General features: G+C 47.0%; 4 protein-coding genes across 7 annotated transcripts; 2 read left to right on the top strand and 2 right to left on the bottom strand.

Moving 5' to 3' along the window:
- The first annotated feature begins 317 nt into the window (after positions 1 to 317).
- On the top strand, positions 318 to 2,648 carry nanog (nanog homeobox). The gene is made up of 4 exons (XM_037279410.1): positions 318 to 940; positions 1,233 to 1,612; positions 1,675 to 1,818; positions 2,023 to 2,648. The coding sequence occupies exons 1-4, from the start codon at positions 496 to 498 to the stop codon at positions 2,374 to 2,376; spliced, it is 1,323 nt and encodes a 440-aa protein (XP_037135305.1). The 5' UTR covers positions 318 to 495; the 3' UTR covers positions 2,377 to 2,648.
- A 555-nt stretch (positions 2,649 to 3,203) lies between these two features.
- tm9sf1 (transmembrane 9 superfamily member 1) lies at positions 3,204 to 6,830 on the bottom strand. 2 transcript variants are annotated; one of them, XM_037279404.1, is made up of 9 exons: positions 6,653 to 6,830; positions 5,880 to 6,091; positions 5,633 to 5,764; positions 5,296 to 5,418; positions 4,818 to 5,176; positions 4,571 to 4,725; positions 4,306 to 4,491; positions 3,942 to 4,215; positions 3,204 to 3,755 (listed from the first exon to the last, which is right to left on the bottom strand). In XM_037279404.1, exons 2-9 carry the CDS (start codon positions 6,084 to 6,086, stop codon positions 3,362 to 3,364), a joined length of 1,830 nt encoding a protein of 609 aa, XP_037135299.1. In that variant the 5' UTR covers positions 6,087 to 6,091; positions 6,653 to 6,830; the 3' UTR covers positions 3,204 to 3,361. The 2 variants fall into 2 exon arrangements, with proteins under 2 accessions (XP_037135299.1, XP_037135298.1); XM_037279403.1 differs by lacking the exon at positions 6,653 to 6,830 and adding an exon at positions 6,415 to 6,644.
- On the top strand, positions 6,519 to 9,657 carry fen1 (flap structure-specific endonuclease 1). Of its 2 annotated transcripts, none has more exons than XM_037279414.1 (12): positions 6,519 to 6,592; positions 7,321 to 7,439; positions 7,522 to 7,624; positions 7,741 to 7,843; positions 7,952 to 8,015; positions 8,115 to 8,224; positions 8,356 to 8,492; positions 8,582 to 8,648; positions 8,755 to 8,886; positions 8,951 to 9,102; positions 9,193 to 9,307; positions 9,454 to 9,657. In XM_037279414.1, the coding sequence occupies exons 2-12, from the start codon at positions 7,358 to 7,360 to the stop codon at positions 9,529 to 9,531; spliced, it is 1,143 nt and encodes a 380-aa protein (XP_037135309.1). In that variant the 5' UTR covers positions 6,519 to 6,592; positions 7,321 to 7,357; the 3' UTR covers positions 9,532 to 9,657. The 2 variants fall into 2 exon arrangements, with proteins under 2 accessions (XP_037135309.1, XP_037135308.1); XM_037279413.1 differs by lacking the exon at positions 6,519 to 6,592 and adding an exon at positions 6,910 to 7,049.
- Positions 9,658 to 9,667: 10 nt separating this feature from the next.
- pck2 (phosphoenolpyruvate carboxykinase 2 (mitochondrial)) lies at positions 9,668 to 15,667 on the bottom strand. 2 transcript variants are annotated; one of them, XM_037279402.1, is made up of 12 exons: positions 15,576 to 15,667; positions 15,413 to 15,450; positions 14,666 to 14,881; positions 14,401 to 14,585; positions 13,532 to 13,602; positions 13,315 to 13,450; positions 12,877 to 13,064; positions 12,411 to 12,573; positions 12,137 to 12,352; positions 11,505 to 11,642; positions 11,259 to 11,354; positions 9,668 to 11,100 (listed from the first exon to the last, which is right to left on the bottom strand). In XM_037279402.1, the coding sequence occupies exons 2-12, from the start codon at positions 15,442 to 15,444 to the stop codon at positions 10,628 to 10,630; spliced, it is 1,914 nt and encodes a 637-aa protein (XP_037135297.1). In that variant the 5' UTR covers positions 15,445 to 15,450; positions 15,576 to 15,667; the 3' UTR covers positions 9,668 to 10,627. The 2 variants fall into 2 exon arrangements, with proteins under 2 accessions (XP_037135297.1, XP_037135296.1); XM_037279401.1 differs by having other exon boundaries at positions 15,413 to 15,667.
- Between the last annotated feature and the right edge of the window lie 234 nt (positions 15,668 to 15,901).

Here is a 15,901-nt window from a genome sequence, read left to right on the forward strand (position 1 = left end):
AAAAGAGTCTTAGGGCATACGTTTTCATTTTAAAATGTGCCATTTAAAACAATTCCTAACCCCCCAAATTACGGTTTTAAAGTTCAACTGCGGTCATCAGAGCACATTCCAATGCTAATGTAAAGACATCAGCTCACTCACATATCACAGAAAGTCGAGTTCAAGATCACAAATGCTAATGTAGGCCCATCAGCGTCACTCTTATCACATCCCATCACATCAGCGCTAAGTGAATCATTACCACGTCAATAGAACCAAGGAGGGAGGAACAGGCAACTTTGATGGAAACGACCCGCCTCATCGGAATCGTCTTTTTTTTCGCAAATGTGGGCTGCAGGTGAGCTCAGCCGATTGGTCCAAATCCAAACAGCCACCATCCACCTGAAGACGCCTCCTTAAAAACAGCCCCCATGGAGGTGGCGCCGTTTTCAAATAGAATTTAACCAGTGGGCCTGACGGAGGTCGTCCCGATTCTTTTTGGAAACAACTTCAGACATGGCGGACTGGAAGACGCAGATCAACTACAACTACAACGCGTCCTACCATGCCTACGCTTACGGCCTCATGTATCAATCCGGACACGACCAGAACCACCTCCACGTCACCGGCTGGAGCGAAGGGGGGCCATCCGATTTTAATAACTACACACCCGGGATGACGCAGGTCTACTACGCCGCCGCAGCCGCCGCCGCAGCCGCCAGGACCCGTGAAGAGTCTCCGCCTCATAGTCCGGAGCAGCGCGTTGCCAACGGTCATTGCCATTACCAGACCTCCGCTCTTGTCTACCTCGACGAGTGTCAAGCTGGTCGCCTGCAGGCGGCGGCTGGAACGCCCCGAGCCGACTACGAGACGCCCCGAGCCGACTACGGGACGCCCGCCGAAGAAAGCAGAAAGGGCGTCAGCGAGTCCACAAGCGACTCGGAGGCTCACGCCTCTCCTGGTACGTCCATTTTCAAAGAATGTGAATTTTCTCACGACTCAAGCAGCCCTGCGGGCTACTTATGTGGGCACCATGTTTGTGACCCCCTGACCTTTAGGATCCTATGAAATTGTCTTACAGGCTTGTTAGTCATTTTAAGATTGTCGCTGCATTGCATACGAAAAAGCCACGAAAAGACCCAACATTTGTACAGAACCTCTTCCATACTATATTCAAGGATGGCCATTTGTCAACATTAGCCGTACGGATGGCCCAATCATCAGAATATTCTTCTTCTTATCTTCTTTCTCAGATTCATGGAGTTTTAGCAGTGGCCGAGAAAGTGGTCTTCCGCAGGCGGACCCCGGCGCGTGGGTGGAGAAAGATCCCGGCATTGATCCAAACAGCAGGAGCCCTGACGCAGGAGACCATGTTTCAAGCTCCCTTATGGAGGAGCTGCCCTCCTGCAATGACATGGGCAACCACAACGCTCTGACTTTCCCTTCCCTCCAAGCGCCCTTACTGGCCCCAAACAAACTAAGCACTAACGCTGGGACCCCTAAAGGAAAGGTGCGCGTTTCCTTCTCCGAAAGCCAGATGAACGCTCTCGTCCAGCGTTTCAGTGTGCAGAGATACCTCACCCCGGCCGAGATGAAGAACTTAGCTGAACTCACGGGGCTTACCTACAAACAGGTGAACACTTGATTGGACGATTTGAAATCATCCTCTTGAATGTTTCTTCTTTTTGCTTGTAGGTGAAGACCTGGTTTCAAAATCGAAGGATGAAGCTTAGGAGACACCAGAAAGACAACAATTGGGTGTCAGAACGCTACGCCACAACCACCACTAAGAGTCGCAGCCAAGCCGTTCGCGGAGCTGTCATTAACCACGCTCCCCTTGTAAGCACATATGTACTGTTGACTGCTTGGTGTCCCAAATATCTTGTCTGGAGTTTTCTTGTTTCCCCATAAGAAAAAGACAGCATCTTGGACATCGAGTGACGCGTCCATTATGAAGTTCTCACCATAGTTTGGTCAAGGCCTTAACACAACGAGAAAATGGAACTTGCATCTGATGACCGAGCACCTGTCTTGTCTTTTCAGTATCAAGCAGAAAGCCAAAGACCACCACTTAAGGAGCACTACAACCACGCCATGATGGAGCCAGCCTTCAAGAGAACATCTCCACCCAACCTGGCCTTCTATCTTGCTAGGATGGGGAATAGCGCCGCAGCTGCTCCTTATTCCACATGGTCGGCCGGCACACCTCAAGCTGCCATGGCCACTAGGTCACAGGCGCTTGGCTGGTCTGTGCCTCCAGGCGTCAACCAGTATGAATACTACCCGGGTGCATTCCACTCGACCGAGCCAGACACCAGCTCGGATGGCAAAGATGCAGAGTCCGTCTCCGACCATAACGCACAAAATATAGTCGTTGGACATGACATGGGCCAGTAGGGTGCTTCTGTTGTGTGTGTGTGTGCGCATTCTTCTTTGCAGAGGTCCTGAAGTCTTTTTTTTTTTTTTTTCTTCATCATGTGGGTGTATATCGTTGATATATTTGAGCAAAACTATTTTTGCCTTTTTTAACACCAAGTTTTATTTTTATATACAACTATTTAAAGTTTGATGGTGTGCTCGATGTACACAACACCTGCACACGCTCAGGTTGTTTTGGAAATGTTTGAAGATAAAAGACTGATTTAAATCTGCCCAGAATTTCCCCTATAAATAAATACATTTGTATGGAGACCAACCAATGTCTTTGTGTCGAAATTTAGTTATATAACACCTTGATTTGCAAAATACAATTCCCAGTAAGCTATTGGTCTATTAGTGTTTTATTAAAAAGAGAGGAAAAAACGGAACAAATCACAGTTGATATAACACCTTGATTTGCAAAATACAATTCCCAGTAAGCTATTGGTCTATTAGTGTTTGATTGAAAAGAGAGAGGAAAAAATGGAACAAATCACTTGATGGTGGCCACAATGTCAATGCTCTTCTCACTGATATTATGCAAGGCATTTTCCCTAAATGGCATCAAAATGTCATTGGCTGCAGGGTTAATGAAAAACACCACCTTCAAATAGTTCAGGCAAAGAAGACCGTTTCAAAATACCGTAAAATGACTTCCGAGTTTTTTTTGTCGGGGGGGAATTGTAGTACTGACATCATTTTTGAATACAGTTGGGCTCGATTTACCGTCCTTTTAAGCTAGTTTGCCAACATTTGTGGATGGTGACAAGTGTTAAAAGAAAACAGCAGAAACATCTGAGTCCTGATCATACTCAATTTTGTTTATCCACTCATCCCACATGCACCCTTCATCTGACAATCCATGATAATGATCACGATATATTGTCCCCCCCATGTCGGGTGTGTGCATGAGCATGAATAGGAGACCAAAGCCAGCTGTTGTGTGTGATCACCTTTCCAAAGCCTAGTCCATCTTAAGACTGCGGTAGATGTAGCGAATAAAAGTCAGCGAGGCCCAGAAGGACACGCTGCCCAGCATCAGTGAGAAGACCAGCGCTGTGAGCAGAGAGTAGCCAAAAAACTCCATGCTCTGCACAAGGCCACTCATGGAGGACCTGTTCTTGTAGTAGAACACGGAGTAAACAAAAATGAAGAGGCCGGTGGAGCCCGTGCTTAGCACGCTCCGCCACCACCAGCGGTAGTCTTCGCCCGACAGCAGGAAGTAGGTGAGGGCCACCGAGATGCAGGCGCCGACAGAGAGGAGGATGGCAAAGACGCACAGCAGAACGCCGTAGAGCGTGTAGGGTTCCCTGCCCCACACTGTGGCGAAGATGTAGTAAAGCTCCACTGAGATGGCACTAGGAGGGATGGAAAGCACAAACTCAACTGCTATTTGGGACAGAAAAAGAAATCACAAGGAAGGGAGGGAGGGAGGGAGTATTTGGGCTATGCCGAGTCCAACCCAGCGGCGCCTGGAAAGCGGACTTTAAACCGATGATGATGCTGCACGACTCGTTTGAGGAGAACCAGCAACACCGTCTCACCTGAATGGCAAAAAGCCGCCAATGGCCATGTGCACGGCAGCGTGCTTGTACCAGGGCTGCTGCGGGATCTGCCGGGCGATGTTGCGAGTGCGGCAGGGGGCTTGGAAGCTCCCCGCTCGGTTCTTGCCCACGATGCCGCCGATCACGGTGAGCGGGAAGCCCACCAACACCCAGGCGCCCAGCAGGAGCAGCACGGTGCTGGCCGGCAAGGCTTGCGTCGAGCCGCTCCACCAGTGGACCGAGTTGACCACGCTCCACGTTAGGAACAGAGGAGCTGTGGGAATCAATTGCTTCATTATTGTCAATTCTCATTCTCAACTCAGCGGTGAGATGCAACCCACTCGAAAACCAAAACGAGACTCACCGGAGAAGAGGCTGGAGGTCAAGATGATGTTCCACACCCAACGCTTGCCGTTGATTTGCGTGTAAAAGCTGCAGGAGATGTAGCCCGACACACAGCTGGTCAGAGCATACAAAACGATGGCCGCAGAGTTAATGGCTCCGTGGTGATGCACGTTGAACATTCCCAAGAGCGCCATGACGATGATTCCTACAAAACAGTGGAACCGGATCAGAAGGGATATTGCGATGTTCAGACTTCGAGAAGGAAGGAAGGAAGGAAAAAGCACCTGTGGCCAGGGTAAGGAACTGGGCCCCCACGCCTAGCACGGCACACAGCAGGCTTTTGTAAGGTGGGAAGCGAAAGACGTCAGTGTGGATGATCTTCCAACCGTTGTCTCCTTGGTCCAGGTCATCGCAAGCCGCGTCCTCCTCCACATTGTACCTGCAGATGAGGTCAAGCGCGTAAGAAGGCAGGACGCTACTTCTCCCTCCGACATGACGAGAACAACAAATCGGCGGGTTCTTTTAACCGACCTGGCAAAGTCATTCTTAAGGACCCGCATGAGAATAATGATGACAAAGCCCAGCAGTAGCACCACCAGCACCAGCGAGTTGATGATGGACAGCCAGTGGATCTCCAATGTTTTGGGGAAGAAAGAATAGTCCCGAAGGCGCTCCGCTCGACGAGCGTGAGGCAGGGGCGACTCGAACCAGCGCACGCTGTATGTGTGCGAGATGGTCAGACTTCCTCCGCCGACCCCGACGCCACCCACGGCTGCTCCGGCACCGTCCTCCAAGGGGACGGGTTTGACATCCTTCACAGAGACATTGGCAAAGATCACCGAGTTGCCGTTGTACTCAATGTTGAAGTCCAGGTGAGTCCACAGGCCCACCTGTTGGTGGCAAGAGGAGCAGAAAGTCAAAGAAAGAAGACGGCAACAGGAACTAAAGTATGAATATAAACGACATGGTTTGACTCTGTTTCTCCACATTGAGACGTGAAAGAAATTACTTTGTGGCTGTGAGGCAGGAAGCCACTCTCCTCTATGTAGCCCACAAAACCCCAAAGTGGAACGTCATCCAGGACAAATTCAAAGTAGTATAGCTCCTCGATGGCCTCGCGGAGCTGGTCCACCTGAAACATCGTTCAAAAACACATCTTGTGAGTCCTAAATGTCAAAATATCATTTGTGATTGATCTTAATTCAATGAAGAAGAAAAAAAAAAGGTATCTCTGACTTAAAATCGAGACTTTGATCAGAGACACAGAATTAAGATTTTAAAGCTAAATCAAGAAATCTTCCGTTTGTGTATTACATTCAAAACTCTAGAGCCATTTTTTTTTTTACCTGTTTCTCTGAAAGTGTGAGCTGGCAAAGAGTTTTCTTCTCAACATTTTCTCGAAAGCGAATTTGATACATTGATTCTGCCATTCTGTCACCATCCAGCACTTCTCCCAAACTAAGAGACTTGTGATGCACCTGCAGAACAAGGATGAATGGAGACGGAACAAAACTTTATTGTAAAAATGTCCCCCCGATTCCATCCATCTATTTTCACGCACAATATAAACCTGGTGAGTGACATCCGACTGACCTTCTCCGGCCGGCAAACAGGCAAGGTGTAGAAGTGATACGTCTCCTGAGGGTTATGGTAAGGACCCACTTTGTTGACATACAAGGTGACAATGTCCCCCTGCTTGTAGCCGAGTGCCCCGGCTGACAGGAAGCACAGGAGCAAGACGTAAGGCTGGATCATTGTATTCCGCTGGCCGCCTGACAGGTGTCCTCTTCCACAGCGCATAACTCCTGGTGCAGAAAAAGAAGAAAAGGTCTCCATCAATTTTCGACACCTCGTTTAACATCATTTCCGTGGTTCCGTTGGGATTTGTGTGTTCTGGCATCTGCTCCAAGTGTAAAGTGCCCTGAGAGAACATTTGGCGCTCGAGAAACACAACTGAATTGAATGGAAATTGCTTCCATTGAATGCTTCGCATACAGTAGCTTCCATTTGGAACGAAATAAGGCTCTCTCACACCAAAAAGGTCACAAATCAGATGAGCACTTCCGGATTGCTTTGTCAACATTCGACCAAGCCAATGTGAGCAATTAGCAATGGTGCTCCAACCAACCTGTTTTCCCGTCGGAATCTTCGAACCCCCACGTCTACGCCGGAGCTCGTGTATACACTTCCAAAAGAAACATTCGGAAGAATTGTCGGCGAACGAGGCTCAAGCTTTAAACAGGCGGACGAGCCATTGACGCCAAAATGCTTCAACGACGCAAGAAAACGCAAGCACGAAAGCTGAGGCGTCCGTCTGGTCTGACTCCACGTCACCTCAGCAAAAAACAAAAATAATGAAAGCTCACTTCAGTTTTCCGGAGTGGGCGGGGAGGAAAAAAAACGTCTACCATGTACTTGTCTCGCTTGTGACCAAATTCAAATCTTCCCCGTGGACATTTGGAAAGGACTTTCATCAACTATCTCTTAGGGTTCTACGCTACCAAATGTGGACATTTCAAATGAATGTGAAACGTCAACCGCATATTGTTTGCCGGATTTCCTTGGCGCCTAACTGGCCAATCAAATACATTCTTGCTATAGCAAGTCATAGTAGATGCGTATGAACGCATCGATGGAAAACTCTTTGCTGTGTTTACGAGTGTTCCGCTCGATAGATAGATTAGTTGTGCCTGCTAGTTTATTTCCCGCGAAATTGACGTACTTCCTAACGTCTACTATATCGCGACACTTGCAGGAGAACTTGTAAGTATTTGATGAAGCAATTTGGAGCTAATTTAATGTCCATTCAGTCGGTTGGAGTTTTGTTTACTTGTCAGTTTTGCTGAATAAAACGCGTTTCGAGCTAATGGGGGGGCGGCTTCCCTAACCGTCCCGTTGAAGGCATCAGTTAATGGCGGTGCTCTGTGTTTGACTATTCTCCTCCATCAGCATGCATTTAACACGGTAGCCTGCATTCCGTGCGTTTTGCTCACATTCCACTACATGAGCAATCAGCATCATAGTTTCTTTTCAGAGCTTCTGCATCTTGATTGGAGCTCCGCACGACCACAATGGGTATCCATGGACTTGCCAAGCTCATTGCTGACCTGGCTCCGAGTGCCATAAGAGAGCAAGACATCAAGAACTACTTTGGTAAGGGATGATTATGACAAGACCTCCTTGAGAACCATTGTGCTTATGATGGATAAACAAGACTGTGACCCCCTCCGTCCAGGCCGAAAAATTGCTATAGATGCCTCCATGTGCATCTACCAGTTCCTGATTGCTGTGCGACAGGATGGCAACGTACTGCAGAATGAGGATGGGGAGACAACTAGGTACAGCTCCTCCTAACATAACACCAAAAAGAAGCATATTGATTAGTCAATGTCATCGTAAGACTTAGTTGTTTTGTCTCCGCTGCTTTTAATGACTCCTCTCATTTCCACTCCAGCCACCTGATGGGAATGTTCTACAGGACCATCCGCATGTTGGAACATGGCATTAAGCCCGTTTATGTGTTTGATGGCAAGCCCCCGCAGCTCAAGTCCGGAGAGGTTGGTTTGAACCGATGCTGTCGTTGTTCAATATATGACTGCTTTGAGTAGCCCTTTGTTTATAACATGTGGATCTCGGTCTAACCATGCTCCTCTGTTTCACCGTAGCTGGAAAAGAGAGTGGAGAGAAGAGCAGAAGCTGAGAAAATGCTTGCACAAGCCCAGGAACTTGGTACAGTATTCCATAGACTTTTTCAAAAATGTTTCTTATCATTTATCTTACAATTGTACAAATTGTTGTTAACCGAAATTTCTTTCCTCCCCAACTTAGGGGAACAAGAAAACATCGACAAACTCACAAAGCGCCTGGTCAAAGTCACCAAGCAACACAATGATGAGTGTAAGAAGCTGCTGTCTCTGATGGGAGTTCCTTACATTGAGGTTAATATGACATTGGCTCTGTTTTACAATTGTTCCTTTTCCACAGTTGTGACATGAAGGTCTGAAGATGAAAAAGGGAGGGAGCTTGTTTGCCGCCGTCTGCTCACACACAGCTTGAATGGTGTTTGCAGGCGCCATGTGAGGCTGAGGCCAGCTGTGCCGCTCTGGTCAAAGCAGGGCAGGTCTTTGCCACAGCAACGGAAGATATGGACGGCTTGACATTCGGAACCAACGTCCTGCTAAGGCACCTCACAGCCAGCGAAGCAAAGTAAAATCCAATTGAGGATTTGGACAATTGTGACTCCCCTTGGACATACTGAATATATATCCCATCTATTTTCATCTTTTCTTTTCTAGGAAGCTTCCAGTCCAAGAGTTCTACTTCAGTCGCATTCTTCAGGACATCAACTTGACCAGTGAACAGGTCAAAATAAGGCCTGAGCAAAATGCGACGTTTTTACAAATATTGGCTGAAAATGATCCTGAATAGAAATCAATTAAAAGATTTGATCAATTGCGTTTCCCACCAGTTCATAGACTTGTGCATTCTGCTGGGATGCGACTACTGCGGCACCATCAAGGGGATCGGTCCCAAGCGAGCCATCGACCTGATCAAGCAGCACGGCAGCATCGAGGAGATCCTCAAGAACATTGACTCAAATGTAAGGTTGATGACCTTACAAGAGGGTCTGGCTTGTTGAATTCATTGGTTTTGCTTACGTGTAGAAGCACCCGGCTCCAGAGGACTGGTTATACAAGGAGGCCAGAGAGCTGTTTCTGAAACCCCAAGTGGTGGATTGTTCCCAAGTGGAGCTGAAGTGGAGCGAGCCGGACGAGGACGGGCTCCTGCATTTCATGTGTGAAGAAAAACAGTTCAGGTAAAATACAAGCATGTGTGGCGTGGCGTGGCGGCCAAAGTGCCTTTTGTCCATTGCTCACCTTTCCAATTGAATTGTGTGTCAATGTAGCGAGGACAGGATCCGCAACGGCTGTAAGAAGATTGTAAAGAGTCGCCAGGGGAGCACACAGGGACGACTGGACTCCTTCTTCTCCGTCACTGGCTCGCTGTCGTCCAAACGGAAGGTACTGTACTCGAGTCAAGGAGGAGAAAGGAACCTTCGAACAATGTTAGCGTTTTGTGAAATATAATAAACGGAAGAAATGCGTCGCTCTGTTTTGCTATGTGTAGTCTTTCTGACTGACTGACTGAACTTTTATTTCCCTCATAGGAGCCCGAAGTCAAAGGCTCTGCTAAGAAGAAGATGAAGACTGGAGCCACACCGGGAAAATTCAAAAAAGGAAAATGAAAGCCTCCCAAAAACTCCATTTGGAAAAGTACAATGAAATATTTGACCTCACCTCTTTCAAATGTGTTTAAAGGCTGTTGTGCATGATTTGATGGAATAAAGTGGAACATTTGTTGGAGAGCATAACAATAGAAAGTCATTTAAACACTTTATTGTTTGAAATCTTTTGTGGCAACAATGACACAGGCACTTTGAGATATATATCATTGCACAGTACAAGAAAAAAAACATTGCATATTGCTATTTAAAATTCCTAGAAAAGAAGATCACAGTTGCAGTTATTGGTCCGTATTACAATTCACGTCACCTGGAATTATCCAAATAAAACCATTTACACAATTGAATGTGTAGCGATTCCGATTTTATGACTTAGAAGAGTTTGTTTTTTTTCCTTTTTTTTTCTTTCTAAGAGCTGGTGTAAAAATGCTTCAAAACATCTTTACGGGTTAGGCCCAAAGTCACTCTGCTCAAAATAAGCAGGATAGGAAATGTGTTAAGGTCTTTGGGGTTTCAGCTCGTAAACATTAGCATGTCCTACTGAAGCAATATAGCCTTCATCTCAGCACCAACAGTAGAATCAATATCAAGTACACAAGAGAGGTATTTGCAACTATTTGCATTGTTTAATTATTAGCTTTTCCTGTCCTATGCCCCTTAAGTTAGTTCCCTCCCTCGGAAGAGGAGGTGGTCTGGTGTGAGCAATCGCTTGGCTCTTCACACACACACACACAAAGAAATGCGGCCTCTATTCAGCTAGCATCCTCTTCCAGACACATCTATTTTGTTTTAACAAGGCCAACATGTCTGATAGTCACACTCACAAACATCATTAGGTACACCTGCACAAATCAAATGGTGTCTAGCAGAGAGCAGAACAAAAAACATCCCAGCTTCATGTCTACTTGCTGTCTAGTTGTATACGCACAAAGAATCATCTAGCAACGATATATTGGGATGATATAATAAGTAAGCATGATCATTTACGATGGCAGGTGTACCTAAAATGCTGTGTCAGTGTTAGAAGGAAAGGAAAAAAAAAAAAAGAGAAAGTGTGCCAATTTAGCCAGTGGCTGTGATTGCACCCTTACTGCAGGCATTATTGGGCATGAACCCTGTCCTCCAGAGCCTTCAACTCAGCCTCCACCTGAGCAGGCAGGTCAGCACCCACCTGCTGGCTGAAGTACGCTCTCAGCTCCTTGGTCTCGTTCTGCCAGAAGTGCTTGGGCACGTCGAAAAGGGCTCCCATATCGACGTCGGCGCCCAAGCCCTCGGTGTCGACGGCGCCGTCCTCCGGCAACCAACCTATGGCGCTCTTCTTGGCGCCCTCGTCGTGGCGCTCGCGACCGCAGCGCTTGAAGATCCACTCCAGCACGCGGGAATTTTCACCGAAGCCCGGCCAGAGGAACGCGCCGCTGGCGGGGTCCTTGCGGAACCAGTTGACGTGGAAGATCTTGGGCAGGTGAGTCGGGGCCTTTCGTGTCTCCATGCTCAGCCAGTGAGCCAGGTAGTCCCCGAAGTTGTAGCCGAAGAATGGCCGCATGGCAAAGGGGTCGTGCATGATCACCTTTCCTGGAGGGAACAGTGGACAGCTGTACAATAAACCATTTACTTTTTAGGATTCATTTGATCAAATATTATGATGATTAACATGAACGACACAGTATTGTGTGGTGACAATTTGGTGCGTTTAACATTTGCAAAAGATATACTCTGATTACATTGTGTACCTTGATGCTCAGCAGCTGCTGTGGCCTCAGACCTCATTGCAGCCCCAACAAACACGCCGTGTTGCCAGTTGAAAGTCTCATAAACCAGAGGAACTCCTGATGAGATTTTAAGGAGGAAAATCACTTGATTTGGAACAAACACAAAACAACAGCGGCATCCAAAAAGGACCTGACTTCCACTCAAAGTAATATTGTCCCGACAATGCCGATACGTTGAAGCGGATACCGGCAAAGAGCAGCACCCACCTTGCGGCCTCCGACCGCCGAAGATGATGGCATCGATAGGAACGCCCTCTTCGCTCTCCCATTGAGGGTCAATGATGGGGCACTGAGCTGCCGGCGCACAGAAGCGGGAGTTGGGATGGGCGCAAGGTGTGCCACTTCCTGTTTACCACAAAAACATGATCATCATCGTGACCGAAAGTCAACATTTTCTTTTGATTTAGAAAACAGGTAAGGTCACAAATCAAGTGCTCATGTGGAACTAGGTCAAAGGCAACTTTGCTTTTGAGTAGGTAAGAAAAACACTCAAAGCCTGGTAGAACAGCATTCCATCACCTAAGTGGAATCTGAAGCCATGTTTCATGCATGCTCTTGTGCACTTTCAACATGCACATTGACCTCAGTTAAGAGCAAATATCCCATCAGCGTCATTCTGTCCAGTACGCAACGCTGAGTTGCTAGTTTGTGTGTGCTTCATTATCTTCTTTACAAACATTTGACTTGTGCGAGCAGCACACAGAGGTCAGATATTCTTCAGTAGTTAAACATAAAAAGTTGTCATGCAAACAATAATCACAATTCCAAAATGGGATCAACCTTTCGAGCAAACTTTGGAGTACATCTCTCAGTGACCAGTGAGTGTCATTTGAAGATACCTTGCTTCCAGGTTTTCCCGTGCCAATCGGTCAGCGCGACACCAGCCGCGGGGGGGTCCAGACCTTCCCACCATACGCCTCCGTCGCTGGTCTCGCCCACGTTGGTAAACATGGTGTTTTTGGCGACGGTGCTCATTGCGTAAGGGTTGGTCTTATCGGAGGTTCCCGGAGCCACGCCGAAAAAGCCGTTCTCGGGGTTGATGGCTCTCAGCTTTCCTGCGCAATGGAAAGCAGGTGAGACGATCAAGTGACATGGAGCGGAGTCTCCGCTCACCTCGGGCATCGAACTTCATCCAGGCGATGTCGTCGCCCACGCATTCCACCTTCCAGCCTGCCAATGACGGTTTCATCATGGCCAAGTTGGTTTTACCGCAGGCGCTTGGGAACGCCGCTGCCACATAACGCTTCACTCCTTGAGGATTGGTGATGCCCAGGATCTCAAAATGTACAAAACATACGACGAGTCATCCGTGTATTCACAAAATGGAGTATTTGTGTTATCAACATTTCATATTTTTATGAAAATGACGTCACAATGATTATTTATTGCCAATCTGCCCTTGTTGTTTTTTTCTCTCTCCCTCCCAATCAGGCTTTCCATAATATTAAGATAAAAAGAATGTAATATGTAAAACACTTTGTAATATTGATGAAAACACGGCTGGGTTTCGAACTGGTGGAATTTGGCTAGATCAAGAGACAGTGAACATCCAGCCTGTTTCCCATGGATGCATTCTCACCAGCATGTGCTCTGCCAACCATCCTTCATCCTTGGCGATTCGTGAGGCGATACGGAGGGCAAAGCACTTCTTCCCCAGGAGGGAGTTTCCTCCGTAGCCGCTGCCATAAGACAAAATCTGTCTGCTGTCTGGCAGATGAGAGATCAGCACCTTGTCCGGGTTGCAGGGCCACGCGTTGACCAGTGGAGCTGAAGATGGAAAGAAAATCCAGTTGAGCGAAATTCAATGGAAAATATCATGGCTCTCACAATTGTTTGTACTTCATCAGCAGGACGCAATTGCATGGCAGAGTCTAACAAGACAACAAACATTCAAATCGCTGACGAAGCTCCGACGTCAATGAAAGAATGCCTTACGCCACATTGAAAAAAAAATCCATACAAAAAGCCAGGTAAGAAAACAACCATTGTGTCATGGAACGCCTGCCTGCCTGCCTACCTGTTAGCGGAAGAGGCCGCCCTAAAGAGTGCTGACAACGGACAAAGTCCACTCCCTCGGCCAGCTTATTCAGAACAGGCGTGCCCATGCGGGTCATGATGCCCATACTGGCCACCACGTACGGCGAGTCTGTCACCTTAATCAAGAAAAAAAAACTCTCTTTTTACTTGACAGTACATCCAAGTATATACAATATGTATTGTTGATCATGTAATACCTGGACACCATATTTTGCAAGACTGGAACCCACTGGACCCATACTGAAAGGAATAACATACATGGTGCGACCTGGAGAGCACAAAAACAAAACAGGCCAGCTTTGTTTATTTTAATTACCAAAAAAAAAATAATCTCATGCATTTTCACCACAAACCGTGCTGCCTCCTTGCATAAATGAATCAATAAAATGATGAGTCTGTGAGTCACATTATTTAGACATGATATACTGCCATGCTTACATAATGGACGAGCTGTACTATTAGCTACAAATTGACCAGAAACCATTCAAAAAAATTCAAAAATAATCCGTGGCATGCGGGAACACACGCACAGTGTACATTGATAAATGAGCAATGGTGAGTGCAACAACCAAAAATTCGACTCAAGTATTGTTACGTTCAAATAGTATGACTCAAGCAAATTACCTGAGTAAGAGTCAATAAATGACTGTTGAGCAAAAAAAAGAAAAAAAACCAGGTAGTCAGTAAGTTTATTTGGAATTTGCATAAAGCTGTCTACGGCGAGGAACAAAGAACTTCAAACAGGTTTGAGTGGGTGGGACTGAACTAACATTCACATCTTGCTGTTAGATAGTATTGGAGGCTTATCTGTCATTTTTGGAATCATTTGTCGGTCTTACAAAAAACAACAACAATCCTGTGTACAGTATTTTAATACACCGATTTTCATTATTCACAGGGTTCCGCTATCTCATTTTTAGTTCAATATATTTTGTAATGTTCACTCGTAGATGGCAGAACACCTTAGTCTTCACTGGCCTACATTCCCAGACAAATCTTTTTTTTGCAGCTTTCGAAGTTCATGAAGGGCAAACTTGTGTCTAAGATTTGGAGTTTTCCAACATACCTGCCATGCATCCTGGGAAACGCTCCTGTCTCGCTCTCTGCCAGTCCGATCGGCTCATCCAGCTGCCCAGTTGGCTCTTGGCTCCTCCAGCAGGGATGGGGATGGTGTCTCTTTGGCTCTTGGTCACAATCACCGTCTTGCTCTCCACCCGAGCCACGTCTTTTGGGTCCGTGCGTGCCAGCCAGCTGTCACAAACAGCGCACGTGTCAGTCAACCTTTAAAGCCTCCCTCCCTCCCTCAAACACGCGGAATGGAATCAATTTACCAGTTGTCATATTTGGGGAGTCTCTTGACCATGCCTTCTTTTTCCAGGCCTGCCAGGATGTGAGCCGTCTCCTCCGGCGTGCCCGTCACCACATGCACCCCGCTGGGCTTGCACTCGTCCGCCGCGCTCTTCACAAACTCCGCCACCTCAGGAGGCAGCGAAGGGATGGAGGCCAGGGAGCGAAGTCCCAGACTGCCACCGACAGCAGCCCCTTTTCTGCAGCAGACAATTTTAGGAGAGGGGAAAGTGACAGTGGAAATGACCTGATATCTCCTTTAAGTATACACTCAAGTAAACATCAACAATCAGGAAATGGATGAGCTGTTGTTAAAATGAATGCTAATTTTATTTCCGAAGAGGACAAAGCCATTTTCCTAAGTCACGGGTCACCACAGAAAATCACTCACATGATTCAATTGACTTCAAGATGAAGATGACGAAACGCTTTTTGCACTAGCCATTTAAATATATTCTGCACATTAGTGGGTTAAATATGCTTAATTGGTTTTTAGAATGACACAGCTGGGCTGGATCAAATACTCTCAAGGGCTCTTCACGAGCCATATGTTTGACTTTAAAAAAAAAAAAAAAAAAAATCTTGATTCGACTTTTTAAAGCAAATGAAGCCTTCAGGTCTCTTTTACGAGAGTGAAATCGCAAGAAGTGTCAAGCAAGCAAAATCAGGTCAAATACAAGCCGTGTTTAATTGAGTAAAAATGAAATCAAATCCCAATGAAGTGCGCTTACCTTCGTATAACTCCCAGGAATAGGCAAGACATCTTCGGTGCAGAAAAAAAGGTTCAACTTCGTAAGTTAGCGTCAAAAAAGGCACATGAAAAGCGAGCTCGACGGGCAGCGAGCTCGACGGGCAGCGGCTGGTCAGACTCAGAGCTCGGCGCGGCTCATATCTAGCTGGACTCGGACTCTGACTCGGAGGGGACCTTGCACTTTGCTCAGCGTGCACATTCACACGGACACATTGATGTCAGCAGCAGCAGCAGCAGCAGCAGCAGCAGCAGCAGCACCCAAACCTCGTGGTCCTTCCTCCCCTCTTGTCAAAGTTGGCTGGAGCGTTCGAAAAAGCCGAGAAGCACCGCTGGTCGCCGGCTCTTTTCGAAAATGAATGAATGACAGACAGGGTGTCCCACAAGAAGTCGACTCCCAGGCAGGTCGTGTCCTCTCATTGGCCTGTTCTCTTTTCTTTTCTTTTCTTTTCTCTCCCCCAACCCCCTTCAC

Source organism: Syngnathus acus, chromosome 20 (assembly GCF_901709675.1).
Source record: "Syngnathus acus chromosome 20, fSynAcu1.2, whole genome shotgun sequence".
NCBI classification, from domain to species: domain Eukaryota; kingdom Metazoa; phylum Chordata; class Actinopteri; order Syngnathiformes; family Syngnathidae; genus Syngnathus; species Syngnathus acus.